Here is a 15,898-nt window from a genome sequence, read left to right on the forward strand (position 1 = left end):
TTTTTTAATTTGGACTCAGTTGACTGGTCCGGGCTCCCGGGGCCGCGGAGTCCCTCAGGGGTCAACATGGCTCCAAAGCAAAAACACAAAAACAACAGACTTCATTAAAGAATTTATTTTTAAGAGGTTTTGGCAGCAGTGCACATAATGGTGATGTCAGCCTCCTAAACATCCTACATTTAAGGGAAAATACTCCAGGACATATTTTAGATAGATTTAGTAAATATGACTTTAATGCACTATAATTATGTAAGGCCTCAGTTATTGACTGTTGATAATGAACCTAAAATAGAATTATCACCAATGTCTGCATAACCCTCATCTATTCAGAGCATTTTAGCCTCTTTTAGCTTATTATTTAGCTTTTTATGGCTCTACTATATATATGATCTTTACATTTTTTCAATTGTTACACAACATCTCAAAATATTAAATAAACAACCATTACTATTTCCGAGAACCAGAAAAACGTCTGTAAAAGGATTTTTCCAGAATCAGAATTCATTTATTCATCCAACAAAGGGGAAATGTACGTTGTTACAGAAAGTATAGATAGTAGAGATGAAGACAATAAAACAATATAATATTTTTTTTAAAGGCGTGCACATAGTATTTAAAATAACAATTCTTACAATTAATACAAATTATTACAATTTATGTCTAAGCAACAGTCCAAAACAAAACAATATTCATGTTACTCTGAAGCTAGAATTATGGTAGGTTTAAAATGTTTGTGTAATTTATCAAAACACAAGTCTTTTCTTATGATTAAACTACCAGAACTATATGATTTGTAGATGTAAGCTCTCTAACATCTCAGCAGCATTTACACCTAAAACATTTCCCTGCATTAACACATCACCTTCCTCTGTCTGTTTCCAGGTCAGTTTAGCGTACGCCTACGAGACGAAGGACGCTCTGTGCCTGGTGCTGACCCTGATGAACGGCGGGGACCTGAAGTTCCACGTCTATCACATGGGCGACGCCGGCTTTGACGAGAAGAGAGCCGTGTTCTACTCTGCAGAGATCTGCTGCGGGCTGGAGGACCTGCACCGAGAACGCATCGTCTACAGGTCTCTGAGCCCCACGGACGATTGTCTCATGATCTGTCCTCTTTGGCCTTTTGTCTAACTGGTCTTCTCTTCATTCTGTCACACAGAGACCTCAAACCAGAGAACATCCTGCTGGACGACCACGGTGAGTAGCATTATTAAGAAGCATATTTAAATCCTTGAAATCTCAAATACAAATCTAAAAACAGACATCTGAATTTGGTTAGAACCAGTAGCGGAAAGTAACTAGGTACATTAACTTAAAGGTGGGGTAGGTAATTTTGGAGAAACCAGCTCGAGTGCGCTAGAATTTGAAAATACACAGCCGGAAAAAATCTGCCACTTCCTTACAGAGCCCCTCCTCCAACACACACGGATTGGAGGAAGCGGGCCGGCTAAAATGATTGGTCGTGCTTTTTACAGTACTACGGCTTCCACAGATGACATTTTTGTATGGATTTTTTGTCAAAGCACTTAAGATATTCATTGCTATCGGGATGTTAAGAGCATTCCATGGAATATAACAAAAAGTGTATCTCGAGCAGGTTTCTCAAACTTACCTACCCCACCTTTAAGTGCCGATTTTGTACTTTTTACAGTAATGTTTTGTAGTCAAATACCATTGTTAAGTGTTTCGGCAAACATTAAATCAGAGGTCTAAAGGCAGTGTTGGAAGGTAATGAAGTTCATTTACCTAAATACTGTCCTTAAGTACAATTTTGAGGTACTTGTACCCTATAGCATTTTCATTTAATGCTGCTTTATAATTTTACTCAACTACATATTGGAAGCCAATATTGAATGTGTACTCCTCTACATTTACTTACAGGTCCTTTTTGTGCATGTGTGTGTGTCCTTTGGGCCTAATTTGTGCAGTTGTAACTGTAAACCAACACCTGAATTTTCCCTCGAGATTAATAAAAGTTCATCTTAATCTTAGTTGCTTCATCATTTTAGATTATTCCTTTATAGAAAAGATAATAATAAATAAACATTGGCATATATTTGTAGATTAAGATATCCAGCAGCAGTTTACAAAGTTTAAATTAGCACCACTAGCATAAGCATTATGAACACATTAATGCCTCCATCATCATAATCCAGGTTATATAGGTTAACATAGGTTGTGACATGCACTGTTACCTGTCTGTGGGATGTTTAGGATAAGATAAGATACAATAAGAACTTTATCTGGTACCTTTACTTGTGACCGAAGCTCAACAAAGCTCAATAGTCCTTTTTAAAGAAATACATTTGTGAGATCATTTCTGCTGTGAATCACCAGAGGGCACTCTGACTCCGGCAGAACTGATCCTGAAACCAGAAGCTTTCAGAGAAACTCTCCTCAGAGTCTCTGCTAAATATTCTCATGACATCCCACAGTTAGACCTGATCTAAAACCACATTTAAATATTAGAGACAAACAAGAATGCAATGTTCTAGCATGAGAACATAAAGATGATACGATAATACCTCATTGTCGGATCGAGTTGGTCATTTTTCTTGCAAATAAAGTCCTAAGACTAATATCCACCCACAAAACCAGACACCTGAGTTTGGTTAGAACAGAATCAATATGTTTCCAAGATTTGTTAAAAAGTATTACATTATGTATGATCAGGATACAAGAAATGGAGCTTCAACAAAACTGCAAACCATTACAATGCTTAGTTATTAATAATAGAGCTAGGGTAAATAGATTCATCATTCAAGTGGACGTTTTTTCCCTTAGTTTATGAAGACAAACTACTGCAACTCGAGTGTAAACATCATTTGCTCAGATAATGTGGCTCTCCATGCATATCCGCTGGTGGTTGTAGCTTACATTCTGCACAAAAGGAAACAAACATAAGGTCTTTATCACTTGTCAACACATGATCCACTCAGGGTGATTCATGAATCACAAGAAACAAATCAGCAACACGAAAGTGAACATTATACAGCCTATTAAGAGTTGCAGTGAGACGTGAATGAACCCAGCAATGTTTTGACTGACAAGAATAATAGAGCTAACATAAGCAAAAAGTCATTACTTAAAACATAATTCTATTAATCATTTTCTGTTTGGTATCAGAATTAAATAATCCAGGTACAAGAAAACATAGAATCAACGTCCCTTTACTGTATATACACCAAACAGTCAAGTCAAGGTATATAGCACATTTAAAACAACCTCAGTGGACCAAAGTGCTTTCCAATTTTAAAATAAGACAATCAGCAATCAATAAAAGAATAAAGGTATGATTGTACACAGGTACAAATTTATAAAATGAAAATAAATACAATAAAAGCAACAATAACAGGTATGCGAAAAATGATGTTTCACTTTGGCTCATTTCTTGGATTCTTCTACTCTGACCTCTCTTTTATGTTGTTTAGGAAGGTCCATGATTACCTTGCAAAAAATGAAAGCACATAATGAAATGAACCTGCACAATATTCTTTCATGTGGAAATTCAATGTTCAACTTACATTTTACAGAAAAAAAAGACCCAGGTTATCATTTTCTGAATCAGATTTGTGTGTGTGTCTTCAGGCCACATCCGGATCTCAGACCTGGGTTTAGCGGTTCATGTTCCAGAAGGACAGTCCATCAAAGGACGGGTGGGAACCGTAGGATACATGTGTAAGTAACCTCTGACCTTTATCCAGTTCTACACGTCTTAAATAGAAACTGTTTCTCTACCTCTGCTTTATTTCGACCAATGACGAAATATGAGACATTGCTTTGTGATCAGCTTTAATATATTACTGCTTAGATTTATTATAAAAAAAATTCATTTTGTCTTTCAGTTTTATCTTTGTTTCTTCTTGTTTTCTTTGTTGTGATTCATCTATGTTATATGTAAATATAGGCATTTTTACAAAATATTACCTGAGTATTTTCATTTTATACTACTACTCTACTACATTTTGGAAGCAAACGTTTGTACTTATTACTCCACTACATTTGTTTGACAGAATTATTAAATAGTTACTTTATAAATGCAGAATACTAAGGGGAAACAGTTTAAAATATGATTCATTGGTAAAGATTAAACAATCCAATTCATATTTAAGTAACTAAAACCATGAGTGGGTTACAAGTGGGAGTTTTTTCTGCAATGAGTACTTTTACTCCTAATACTTAAAGTACATTTGACTTATCGTACTTAAATACTTGTATACGTATACGTATGTAAATATATGACTTTATATTCGGAACAAAGCGCATCTGTTCAATGAAATAAGATAAGATATACTTTATTGATCCAAAATTGGGAAATGTTTTCATTACAGCAGCATGTTAAAACAAAGGTATTGCACATAATCTGGAAAACAAAAAGAGTAGAAAAATAACCAAACAGAAAATAAAACAGAACAGAAAATGTAAATATATATAAGTTGACCGTGAAAGATACAAATCTGACAATAAACACTTTGAAGGGCCAAATAACAGCAAACATAGTTTAAAGTAGGATATTATTTACATGAAGTTTCCAACGAATGGCATATCAATTAAATGTAAATGTAAATGTATACATAAAAGGTAAACACATTTTTCAAAAGACACAGAAAAACAGGAATAAACCTTATTTCAACACAGAACTTTTAGATTCTGTGTTTCTGAATGACCTTCAGCTCCAACAAATGCCTTCCTTCCCCCTCCAGCTCCGGAGGTGGTGAAGAACGAGCGATACACGTTCAGCCCCGACTGGTGGGCGTTGGGCTGCCTGCTGTACGAGATGATCGAGGGCCAGTCTCCCTTCCAGCAGAGGAAGAAGAAGATCAAGAGGGAGGAAGTGGAGCGGCTAGTGAGGGAGGTGGAGGAGGAATATTCCAGCAAGTTCTCCGAGGACGCCAAGTCCCTGTGTCGAATGGTGGGTGGATGTTCCACTCGTCTGTAATGTGCTCTGGTCGGTTGCTACCATCTGCTCGCGCTCAATAAATTACCATATCCTAATGAACCTAGGAAAAACTCAAACTGCAAAGAGGAGATGCTTGTTTACAACAATGTGACACTATTTGTTGGATACTGAGGATACATGTTTCTGTCACTTTGGCTGCATCCCTTTCCTCACAGCACCCTGTAAGGGTCCGTTACACAATGGTGGTACTGCATGTACTTCATCTCTAGTTGGCAAACAAGCTTCCTCACACCTTTTGTGTGTTTTTATCACTTTAGATTGTGTTCACACTGACATTAGCACTGCACAAAAAGAAGTGCAGACTGCTCATTCTTGTCACCAGGACAAAGAGCTTCTTTAAAAAGACAGTTTCCTGTCAAAAGAAGTTATTCATGGCTCAAATCCTGCAGCAACAACAGAGATTGTCAACAAGCAACAAACTTAGATGTCAAATCAACCAAAGAAATGTATTTGTTATCTTCATCTTTTGATAAGTATCTGAAATTCTATCCCCTCAATATCAGATTTTGACATGGTCGGGCAGAGCAGGTGGGACCCAAGTGCAGGATGGACAACGGTTTTAACAGAAAAATACCGTAATTAAAGATTTTAATACATAAAAAATCAAGGAACCAACAGACACGCACAGAAAACCAGAACTTAAATACATGCAGAACTATTCAAAAGGAAAAGACACAGGTGGGGAGGGAAGGAAAAGCACAAGGCCATCAGGTGAACAGTATCAGGTGATCAAACAGGAGGGAAAACAGACATAACACAGAGTACACACTTTTCAGATTTCCCAACCAGGGTATCGAAAATTGAAATGTTCCCAGTCTTCTATCATTGGACATTCCAGTATCATGACGACACTACAGTAGTTCACACCTTATTTGTTTTATTTGTTTGTCTAGTTTGTAACTTCCTGTTGTTTTTTATTCTCTAGCTTCTGGCCAAAGAGCCCTCAGAGAGGCTGGGATGTGAGCAAGGGGGAGCCTCGGAGGTCAAAGCCCATCCCCTCTTCCGCTCCATCAACTTCAAACGCCTCGCGGCCGGCATGCTGCAGGCGCCATTCATTCCTGATGTGAGTCCACCGTATTTACTCATGTTCACTGAGAAAGCTTTGTGCTACAAAACTGTCCATTTTAAGATGACTTATTCTTACTCAGAGAGTGACATGATAAAATAAAGAACTTTGATAACGGATTATGTTTAAGTTTTATCTCTGAAGTACAAATATAGATCCAGGTAGTGTTAGCACAGGTGTAGCTATTAGCGTTAGCAATGATAGCACCGTTTTAAAATCAACAATAGGCCGGGGATAACTAATTTAGATTAGATAAAACTTCATTAGATTAGATTTTATTGATCCCAAATTGGAAAGTTGTTCTGTTGCAGCAGCATGCTAACAAAGCATTGCACTTATGTTCAAAATATAATCAGTAAATATATACATACGACTAGTAAACAGATACTTATCCATAGAGTTTCTATAGAATACACAATTTTAAATATACAGAATGATAATTATATCACAATATATATTGATGGTAACCTATGTGTGACTAATAACGTAAATAACACTATAACTGCAAGAGTAACATTAATGATCAACATATCTTAATCTTCTTAATCAGTGAGAAAGCTCATTTGTCTCAAAATGTCCTTTTAAATAGAGCGCTGGAAATTCAATCTTCTCTACAGCACAGGAAGTGGAATTAATGGATCTGATTAATACGCATGTCAGTGAGGCTCATTATACGGAGCATCATTAATGTGCAAGGTGTCTGCCACAGGAAGGATTCCCCACAGTGAACGCACTGTTGCACGTTTAATGTTGGAAGATTTGATACACATTTATTATTCCCTGTAGGGAAATTCAGGTGTGATGCAGCAACAGCAATAAGAGTTAAACACAGGATAGGACAGATACTGTACACAAGGGGTATGAGAACAGCAATAAGAGTTAAACACAGGATAGGACAGATACACAAGGGGTATGAGAACAGCAATAAGAGTTAAACACAGGATAGGACAGATACACAAGGGGTATGAGAACAGCAATAAGAGTAAACATGTAAGTAACAGGATGAATAACTTATGGAATTGTTTGTTTGTAGTTTCGTTTCTGTCATTGTATGTGTTTTGGTTGACCTAAAAAAAAGAAATAAAAATACATAGATTTGATATGTGAATTTATTTTGTACCTTTTTTCTACTTTCTATTCCTCGTTGTTTATTCATTTTGCTTTTAATTGATTTGGTATTTGATTTCATGTTTACCCTGGAAAGGACCTTTTTAAATCCTACTTTGAAACCTGAAGTATGTGTGTGTATATATATATATATATATATGTGTGTGTGTGTGTGTGTGTGTGTATATGTATGTATATATAGAATCTTGTTTATTTATGTGTATTTATATACATACACACATGGAAACCCACTTCCTACGTTTGCAGTTAAAATGCTTTTAGTTGTGGTTCTTATAAACACCCTTCTTCAGTTAATGCTGGCATCTTAAATGTAAATGTCTTTTAAAAGTTATTCGTCCGTGTGTCTGCAGCCGCAGGCCATCTACTGTAAAGACGTGCTGGACATCGAGCAGTTCTCCACAGTGAAAGGAGTGGAGCTGGAGCCCAAAGACGCGTCCTTCTACAGCAAAGTGTCCACGGGCAGCGTGTCCATCCCCTGGCAGGACGAGGTGAGAACCATTCATAAACACAACATCTGCAGTAACATCAGATTTTAATATCTTTGTGCTAACGGGACTTACAGTAGGGCAGGGCAATATCTCCATACTATATCGGTATTGCTGGTAGTGGTATATTTGAAACTAGATAACGTCTTAGAATTTGGATATGTTGATTAATCATAGGTTTTGTCTGTTTTTTTAAAGGATTTTCCCAACTTTCCCAACAAAACATAACTGATATTTATTTATCAAAAATATTATTGCAGGACATTTTTGTTCAAGCACCAATGGTCAACTGTTTAATACCCTACCCCTGTGAAATCGATTAGGGGTTGCAGGTTTTCATTTTTTTTTAAAACAGGGATTTTTGCCACTCTTGATCTCTCTCTTTGTTTTCAACTCTCAATCCAACAAACATCAAAGATTTAGAGAAGCTAAACTCATATGCCATACGTTCAATTTAAAGATAATGATGTGAAATTACATTATGATTACCTAGGTTTTTTGGCTGATATCCTACGCCGGACTCTTTGTTGTTGCTGAAGAACAAAATGTGTCCTTTGACTTCAACAGTTAAACCTTTTAACAAATATGTACTTTATATGTCTGAATGAAGTTGGGTCTTTTCTCTGCAGATGATCGAGACAGAGTGCTTTATGGAGCTGAATGTTTTCCACCAGGACGGGACGGTTCCTCCAGACCTGGACTGGAGGGGACAGCCGTCTCCTCCGCCCAAACAGGGTCTGCTGCAGCGGCTCTTCGGCCGGCAGGTCAGTGCACCCCCTCCCTTCAAAACACCAGCATACTTTTAGATTTAAACATCTGTTTGCACCAGCTAGAGATCAGAGTGGTACTCAGAAAACATATATAACCTCATGTGAGAAGCTGCTTAGGTTGAAAAACGTCTCCGCTCTCTGCCCCCCCCTGCAGGACTGCTGTGGTAACTGCAGCGACAGCGACGAGGAGCCCACCAGGCTGTGACACACACACACACACACACACACACACACACACACACACACACACACACACACACACACACACACACACACACACACACACACACACACACACAGGATCTAATTTGTTTACAACTTTTGCACATTTGTATTTTTAACATAGTACTATCTCTAAATGTCAGAATGTATATTTTCAACATAACCATAATGTTAAATGTTATTTAAAAAAGAAAAAGTTGTGAAAAATCACTGGTTGACGCGTTCCAAACGAGGAGACGGGAACTTACGGAAGATGAACAGATATTTTTTTTTTGCTTTTCTTGATTTTTGGAAGGCTTTATTTTTTCACATCCACTTAAACACATGTCCATCTCACTGATCTGGAAGCTGCTGCTGGAGCAGATCCACTGAAACGCTTGCTGTAAAAGTGCCTTGCTGTAGGGCACTGTGGCAGACTAATGGAGGACTGAGCGTACTTTCCCCACTTTGTCCAGGGAATCAAACTAGTGACCTTCAGCTCATGAACTCTGACCACTTTACTTCTTCCTTCCATTCTGCTGAAATAAACCTCACTGCTCTTTCTTCTATTTAATGTTTTAAAATGAACTTTGCTTGGTTTTTAAATGGAGATGCCAGGGCCAAGAAGTTGTCTCTATCTGCAGATATTTTTATATCAATAGTATTATTGTTTTTCTTTGATTAAGGATTTCTTTACACTGTAACTTGCGTTAGTGCAGCTCCTCTTATTATTGTCAAGAGTGTGTTTTTCTTATAGATACAACAGTTGTTTGGTCCATTTTTACAGAAACTCTGAGACTTAAATTAATCATTTTCATGCTCTGGAAAAATTAGGCTAACATTGGATTTTCACTAGGTCCATAAGTTTCAGTTTCTGGAATTCAGATAGTTGTTTAGTCCTTTCATTTAGTCAGTTGTTGATTTTCAGATACATTTGACTGACAGCTACTCATTTTAAACCCTTTTTTGGCAAAACATTCAGCACACAGTTTAATCTGTTGGAAGGATAAAGTTTACATCTTTGCATGTTGAACTAACCTGCAAAACTTGTTATTCAAATAAGTCGATGTTCGATCAGAATCCTAGTATTTAGTTGCTACTTTCAGTAATTAGCATTTATTTAAATTGCGTTCCAAACACAGCGTTTTGTTACCACTTGTCTCTCAGGGTTTCTGTAGAATGTATTCCTTTACGCAATTGTATCCTCTCTCCCCCTCTATGTGTCTTTTCTTCATGAGCAGATGATGGTCGGATGATTCTCAGACTGTGCAGGTTTACATACAGTATGTTCTCCCTGCTGGTAGACCATTTCATGTATGGGAGTAACAAAGCAAGAGTAACTCGAGCTTTGGGGATAAATCCTGAGACTGCAGGGAAACGCCTCTGTTGCAGTCTTCTTCAAACAGAATGGCCTCTGATTGTAAAGCTATTAAAATGAAATACCTCTGAATGTACCAATGGCTTTCATGTTATTTCTGAGGTTGAAGAAGACAGATGACAGACACCAGACGATATGGAATTAATTCATAAATGTCTGGAATAATATGATTAAAAACAACATCTGAGTCGCATCTCGTCTTATCTAACCATGCAGATTTATTTTTATTTGCTCAGGTTTTCAAATAGAAAAACATATCCCTGTGTGTGCAAGTATCCCAGCATGCATTTCTATCAACCAAAATAGCAAGATTTAAACCAAAACTATCTGCATGGCCAGATATGATTGCAGTTAGGAGATAAAAGTGTGTTTTTTTCTCATTTGAATGACCTTATCTTTAAAGTCTAGAGCTGCAACTAACCATTAATTCATGAATTTTCTGATTGTTTATAAATCAGTCAATGAGCTGTCAATGAATATGTCAGGAAATCTTGAATGCTAGTTATAATAACAGCAGTTCTCAAACGACAGTCCAAAGCCAAAAGATAAGCTTTAAATTATAACGTTTGAGAAGATGGATTCAGCAAAAGTTTATAAATGTTTGCTCTAAAATGTACTAATTAATTAACTGATTCTTAATATAATTGCCTTTTTTTTGGATTGATGGATTAATTATCAAAGTGTTGCAGCTCTAATACACTGTTTTTTGAAAAGCAGAATTCATCCTTTAAGATGTCTTTTTATATTTTTGTCAATTCTTTTGTTTAAAATAATCAAACAATGGTCTACTTTTTATAAATCTCTTTTGCAAAGGGATTCTTTTTGAATGTGTGTGTGCAGAGAATGGTCTATTGTTTAATTTCCTTTGTATGAATCAGTCTTAAAGCCTGTCATACTGTCAGTCTTAAAGCCTGTCATACTTTGCATTCTGCTATCTGCCTTTGTTCAGCCACAGAGCCCTCCACCAGTGTATTGTTAAAGCGGTTCATTTAAACCAAACCAGTTAAATTAGATCAAAGATGACAAAGTCCTTCCCATCCAAGGTGCCTTTTTGTGTTTAAAGGTTCTTCTCGCCTCTTTTTATACACACTGTGCTCATTCAAAGCCTGCTGCTGCGTCACTTCCTGTCTGTGGTGAATCTCTGTTTGTGGTCAAAACCATCACTCTGCACGTCTCTGTGAAAAGGAGGACGATGAGACTGAAGAACCTCTGGACTTAAAGACTGCTGTGGACTTTCTGGAGTCTCTGCAGTTTTTTTTAATAAAAGACAGAGGTCAAAGGGGACATTTTGGAGTCAGGAAAGCTCCCTAACATCCTCCATGGACGTTTAAATCAGAACTGCTGTGCTGTGTCTCTGCTGTCAGAAAATACTGTCCTTCATGTTTCCTTTGTGTTGAGGATGCCCTGTAATCTGCCTTAAAGGATGATTCCACTTTATTACAACTTGGTCTTATTTTGTTTGTCCATCATTTGTGCCAGAAACATTGTATGTGACATTGTGAGATTGGGAAGTAACGAGATTTTCTGCCAACGTTAGATCAGTTTCAGTCATTTCAGATGACAGATTTCTGTCATTTTTATATTTTCTCTGTGATCTCCTTGCTGGTTTGATGTAGGCAGGGTAAGCTGGAAAAAAGCAACGTTATAATATCAAATTGAGATGATCTATGTAGAGTTGATCAGGGCGATCACAGTCCTGATGAAGATGAGCTGCATTTTAGAGACTTAATTAGTATAGGTCAAACATCCTTTCACTCTCATTGAATGGAAATTGAGAGCAAAAGGTTAGAGATTTAAGACAACAATGCTCAAAAGAAAGTCAAAAGAGGGTGTAACACCGGACTCCAGATGTCAAAACTTGAATTTCTTTCACTTCTGCTCGTATTTGTTCAAGAAATGAAGCAGGGTTTCAGGGGCGCAGCTCTGAATGTATCCACATTCTTGTTCATGGGCCATCCATTCATAAATACTGAGAGCCTTAAACAGCATCCCATAATAAACAGACTGCTGTCCTTCATTTTCACTCCACTTAATCCAAAGTATGAAATGCTCCTGCCACTTTGGTGATGATCACAGGTTTATTTTTTGCTCAGATTGGTTATGAAAGCCGCTTTTCAAGGGAACATCCACCCTCAAACCCTGAAAGGCTTTTTTAATAAAAGGTGATGTAAAACGCTTTCACGTCACAATGAGGTATTGAGTGACGCTAGTACAGCTGAGGCTGATGAAAAATCATTTTTAACTGATGAAAACTTGAGGTGAACATGAAAATCAATACCAAAATAATCAGTAGAGAAAGCAAACACTTGTATACTGTATATTATAATTCAATCGTGTTTAGATAACAAGTAAACATTTCAATTTCAATATTTTTCTGGCTGGACGTTGTGAGAGTAAATCAAAGCAACACAATTTAGATTTTTATTTGCCAAAAATATTGATTTGGAACGACCAAAATCATGACTGATGCAAAGTATTGAATTATTTGATGAAGGCTTTATTGTCTTCAGGGTATATTTTATATATATATAAGACATTACATTATGTGAGCAATTTCATCCTACTTCCTTTTTGGATGGTTAACAAAAAAAGATTGAGACTGCTGTTGTTTCCTAAAGCGTGAACTTTACCTAGTTCGGTTGTTTTTGAGCAGTTACCTAACCAATCCATAACCATAGATGTGTACAATTAGAAATCAGTGTTTTCTTAAAGTTTCTGGAGGTGCTCACAAAGGATGTTATCTACAGCAGCATCCATTGGGAAAAGTATATAGTATATATTTTCTGTGGTGAAATACATTTTGTCAATCAATTTAGATGTTTTTGTTGGGTCAGTGCACTTAAACATCAGCAAAGATAGAAGTCCAAGTTATTCTGATATTAAGGACCCAAAAATCATCACCCCGAGAATGTCTGGTCAGTTTGGATTGATATTCTGTTTGGGGATGCTTGATTAATACAGGCCCAGGTGACAGAAATCCCTCATGATTCATTAGTTTATTAGCCTTGGTGACGTCCGTACTTCACTGCAAAAGGAATGATCTCTGCCAAACAGCACAACTAGTTTGAATAGAAACATATTTTCCTTTGGAGATAATTACTGTGGATTATTATAGCAGCAGTGGATTTGTAGTTGGGACACAGAGTTCTGCTGGGTTTAATTTCTCCATTTAATCAAGGACACGCTGACAGCAGGTACATGTAATTGGCTAATTTAACAGAAAGCCAGCATGACTCGGGGTCCACAAAAAAGTAGGAAAGGAGTCTCATCTGTGGTTTATTAGCCGCTACCTTTGTTGTATTTAATTCCTTTCCTTGTTTTTCTCCCTTTTCTGTTTTTCTCTGTTAAAAGCCATTTTTTGCATTCCCCATGTTCCTGATCTTTCCATCAACAGAGTCTACAGTATTTCTGAAATACTCATCTTTCTGCTTGACATCTTTTTTCTAAATATTTTCTAAACAACCAAAATGTCATGGTTAATGTCACTGTGACAAATTTAGAGCCCAAAAGATTAAAAGCTGCAGTACATGTTCACTTTGTAATGTTGTGGAAGCTTTACTAATTCTAAAGCTATCTCAATATAACATGGATGTATAAACAGAACTGGTATAAATGGAGAGAAAGAATAACCCTGGGTTCAGCTTTTAAGATTGTACAACTCTATCTACTGTATACAATAATTTGTTCTGGGTAGTTGATTTAGTTTTATTTTAATTGATATCATCTATAACTAGAGAATGCAATTACTGAAGAAATTGCTAGTGGGAATGCTTTATGCTGAAAAGCTGACGCTAAACTGCTGAAATGTAATGTGTAAGAAGAAAGTGAAGAATTTAGATTGAAATAATACATGAACACTGGGGGGTGGAATGTGTGATAAGAGAAGAAAATAAAGTAAAAAGGCTTGGAAAAGCAGCAGAATATTTTAAATGCAAACTTTTGAACTAACTTGATGGCGAGTGATCTGTCGCCATGGCAACGGCATTTGATGAAACCCCATAATACGCTTAGATGTCTTGATGGCTACATCGTTACCAAACCTGTGAAGTTTTGGGCCGTTTGGAGCATTTTCACTGAAGTTAGAGAAAACCTTGTTTCATGGCGAGCATTGTGTTGCTATGGCAACGGGATTTGAAGAAATCTAAAAACTGTCACGTAGATGTCTTCACGGCTGGACTGTTTGCACACGTGAAGTTTGAGCACTTTTTGACAATTTTCATAGGAGTTATAGCAATATCGTGTTTTATTGCAAGGGATGTGTTGCCATGGCAACAGCTTTTGAGGAAAACTCACTATTGGCACATAGACATGTTGAGGGCTGGACCATTAACCATTATCTGAAGTCTGGTGGTGTTTTGCCCATTTGCATAGGAGTTACGACAACATCGTGTTTTATGGCGAGGGATGCATTTCCATGGAAACGGCATATGGTGAGATCTCAGATTTGGCGTAGAGCTGTTGAGGCATGGACCGGTGATATACAAACGAAGTTTGGGGGACGATCGGACCGTGTCCATTGGAGTTACAGCGACGTGTTTTATGGCGAGGGATGCGTTTCCATGGAAACGGCATATGATGACACCCCATAATTGACATAGAGCTGTTGAGGGCCGGACCATTAACCATCATCTGAAGTCTGGTGCTGTTTTTACGATTTTCAAAGGAGTTACAGCGACATCGTGTTTTATGGCGAGGGATGCATTGCCATTGTAATACCACATTACGTAACATCAGATTTGATGTAGAGCTGTTCAGGGCCACAGTGTTAACCATCATGTGATGTTTTGTGGCGTTCTGAGCATGTCAGTTGGAGTTATGACATCATCGTGTTCCATGACACAGGTGTTTATATTTGAGCTAACGACGTCATGAAACACCTGTGCTTGAGCCCAGAGATCAAAGGTTTCCATGGTGATGTGCAGTAATCAGTGAGAGGAGAGCCTTTCCATTGTTCTGAATGAGAGATAAAAATGTCAACGTGTGAAGCATCTCAAGGACCCTGAGCATCTGAAGTGTGCTTTTTGTGTACTTTCGGGTCAATAATGTGGCCTTTTTGGCAGATTAACTAAAGGTGTGCGGCTGCTGCTGTGAGGAAAGATCAGCTTGAATTGACAATGGTTCTTAATGGAGACATGTTGAAAGTTTTTGTCACTTCATGCCCTCAAGAGGCATTTTGTTTAATTATTTTTGCTTCATTTTTTTAAATTGTTCAAGCTACGAGATGTTTTCCTACATTCCTCATGAAAAATTATGTCTCAGGAGTGTAGGGTTTGGGAATTATGGCAGGTTTAAAAAAAAAATATGAAGGCAAATTTCAAGCTGTCCTCCACTCTAGTTGTGACATCACACACTCTAGCCTTAACGAGCTGCACAATACACACTAATGTTAAAGCTGAAGAAGGCCTCTTTACCAAGGTCTGAACAATGTTTAATATCTCTAAAAGTAAGAATCAGATTTAAAAGTTTTGTAACACAAATAATGTCAGAAAGATGTGTAACATTTTAAAGTTGGAATGAGGTTTCTGAGTGAAAGTATGAAGGAACAGTTAGCAGTTGAAGTCGCATGAAGATTTTTGAAGTCTGAAGAGTTTCTCCATTGACTTCCATGTTAAAGATTTGATGAATTATGGGATATATCTCGGGAATTATGAAAGTTATGAATGAGAAAAGTAATAGCCATTGATTCCCGATCGAACGTTTTGATGTTTGAATGGAGTTTCTGCGATGTGGAATGTGGGAGCAAAAGAGGCGCAAAAAAACAGGCAGAATAATAATAATAAAGAATTTGTCCGTAGAAGAACAAGTAGTTGGAATGCTGTATCAGCATTCCCACTAAATAATATATTAAAAATGTCACCCTGTGCAGTGAAATACAGCTTTCATCGCCCCCAATGAGCCGTGTCCAAGTGT

General features: G+C 37.3%; 1 protein-coding gene across 1 annotated transcript in view; it reads left to right on the plus strand.

Moving 5' to 3' along the window:
* grk6 (G protein-coupled receptor kinase 6) overlaps nucleotides 1-11,435 on the plus strand; it is a 47,941-nt gene extending 36,506 nt beyond the window's left edge. Inside the window, exons 9-16 of the mRNA XM_034140607.1 lie at nucleotides 883-1,073; nucleotides 1,160-1,197; nucleotides 3,589-3,678; nucleotides 4,704-4,912; nucleotides 5,886-6,023; nucleotides 7,505-7,642; nucleotides 8,269-8,403; nucleotides 8,564-11,435. Of these exons, the coding sequence (XP_033996498.1) occupies nucleotides 883-1,073; nucleotides 1,160-1,197; nucleotides 3,589-3,678; nucleotides 4,704-4,912; nucleotides 5,886-6,023; nucleotides 7,505-7,642; nucleotides 8,269-8,403; nucleotides 8,564-8,614 (990 nt within the window). The 3' untranslated portion in view covers nucleotides 8,615-11,435. The remainder of the gene's footprint in view (nucleotides 1-882; nucleotides 1,074-1,159; nucleotides 1,198-3,588; nucleotides 3,679-4,703; nucleotides 4,913-5,885; nucleotides 6,024-7,504; nucleotides 7,643-8,268; nucleotides 8,404-8,563) is intronic.
* Nucleotides 11,436-15,898: the final 4,463 nt, after the last annotated feature.

This window comes from Trematomus bernacchii, unplaced genomic scaffold (assembly GCF_902827165.1).
Source record: "Trematomus bernacchii unplaced genomic scaffold, fTreBer1.1, whole genome shotgun sequence".
Taxonomy (NCBI): Eukaryota; Metazoa; Chordata; class Actinopteri; order Perciformes; family Nototheniidae; genus Trematomus; species Trematomus bernacchii.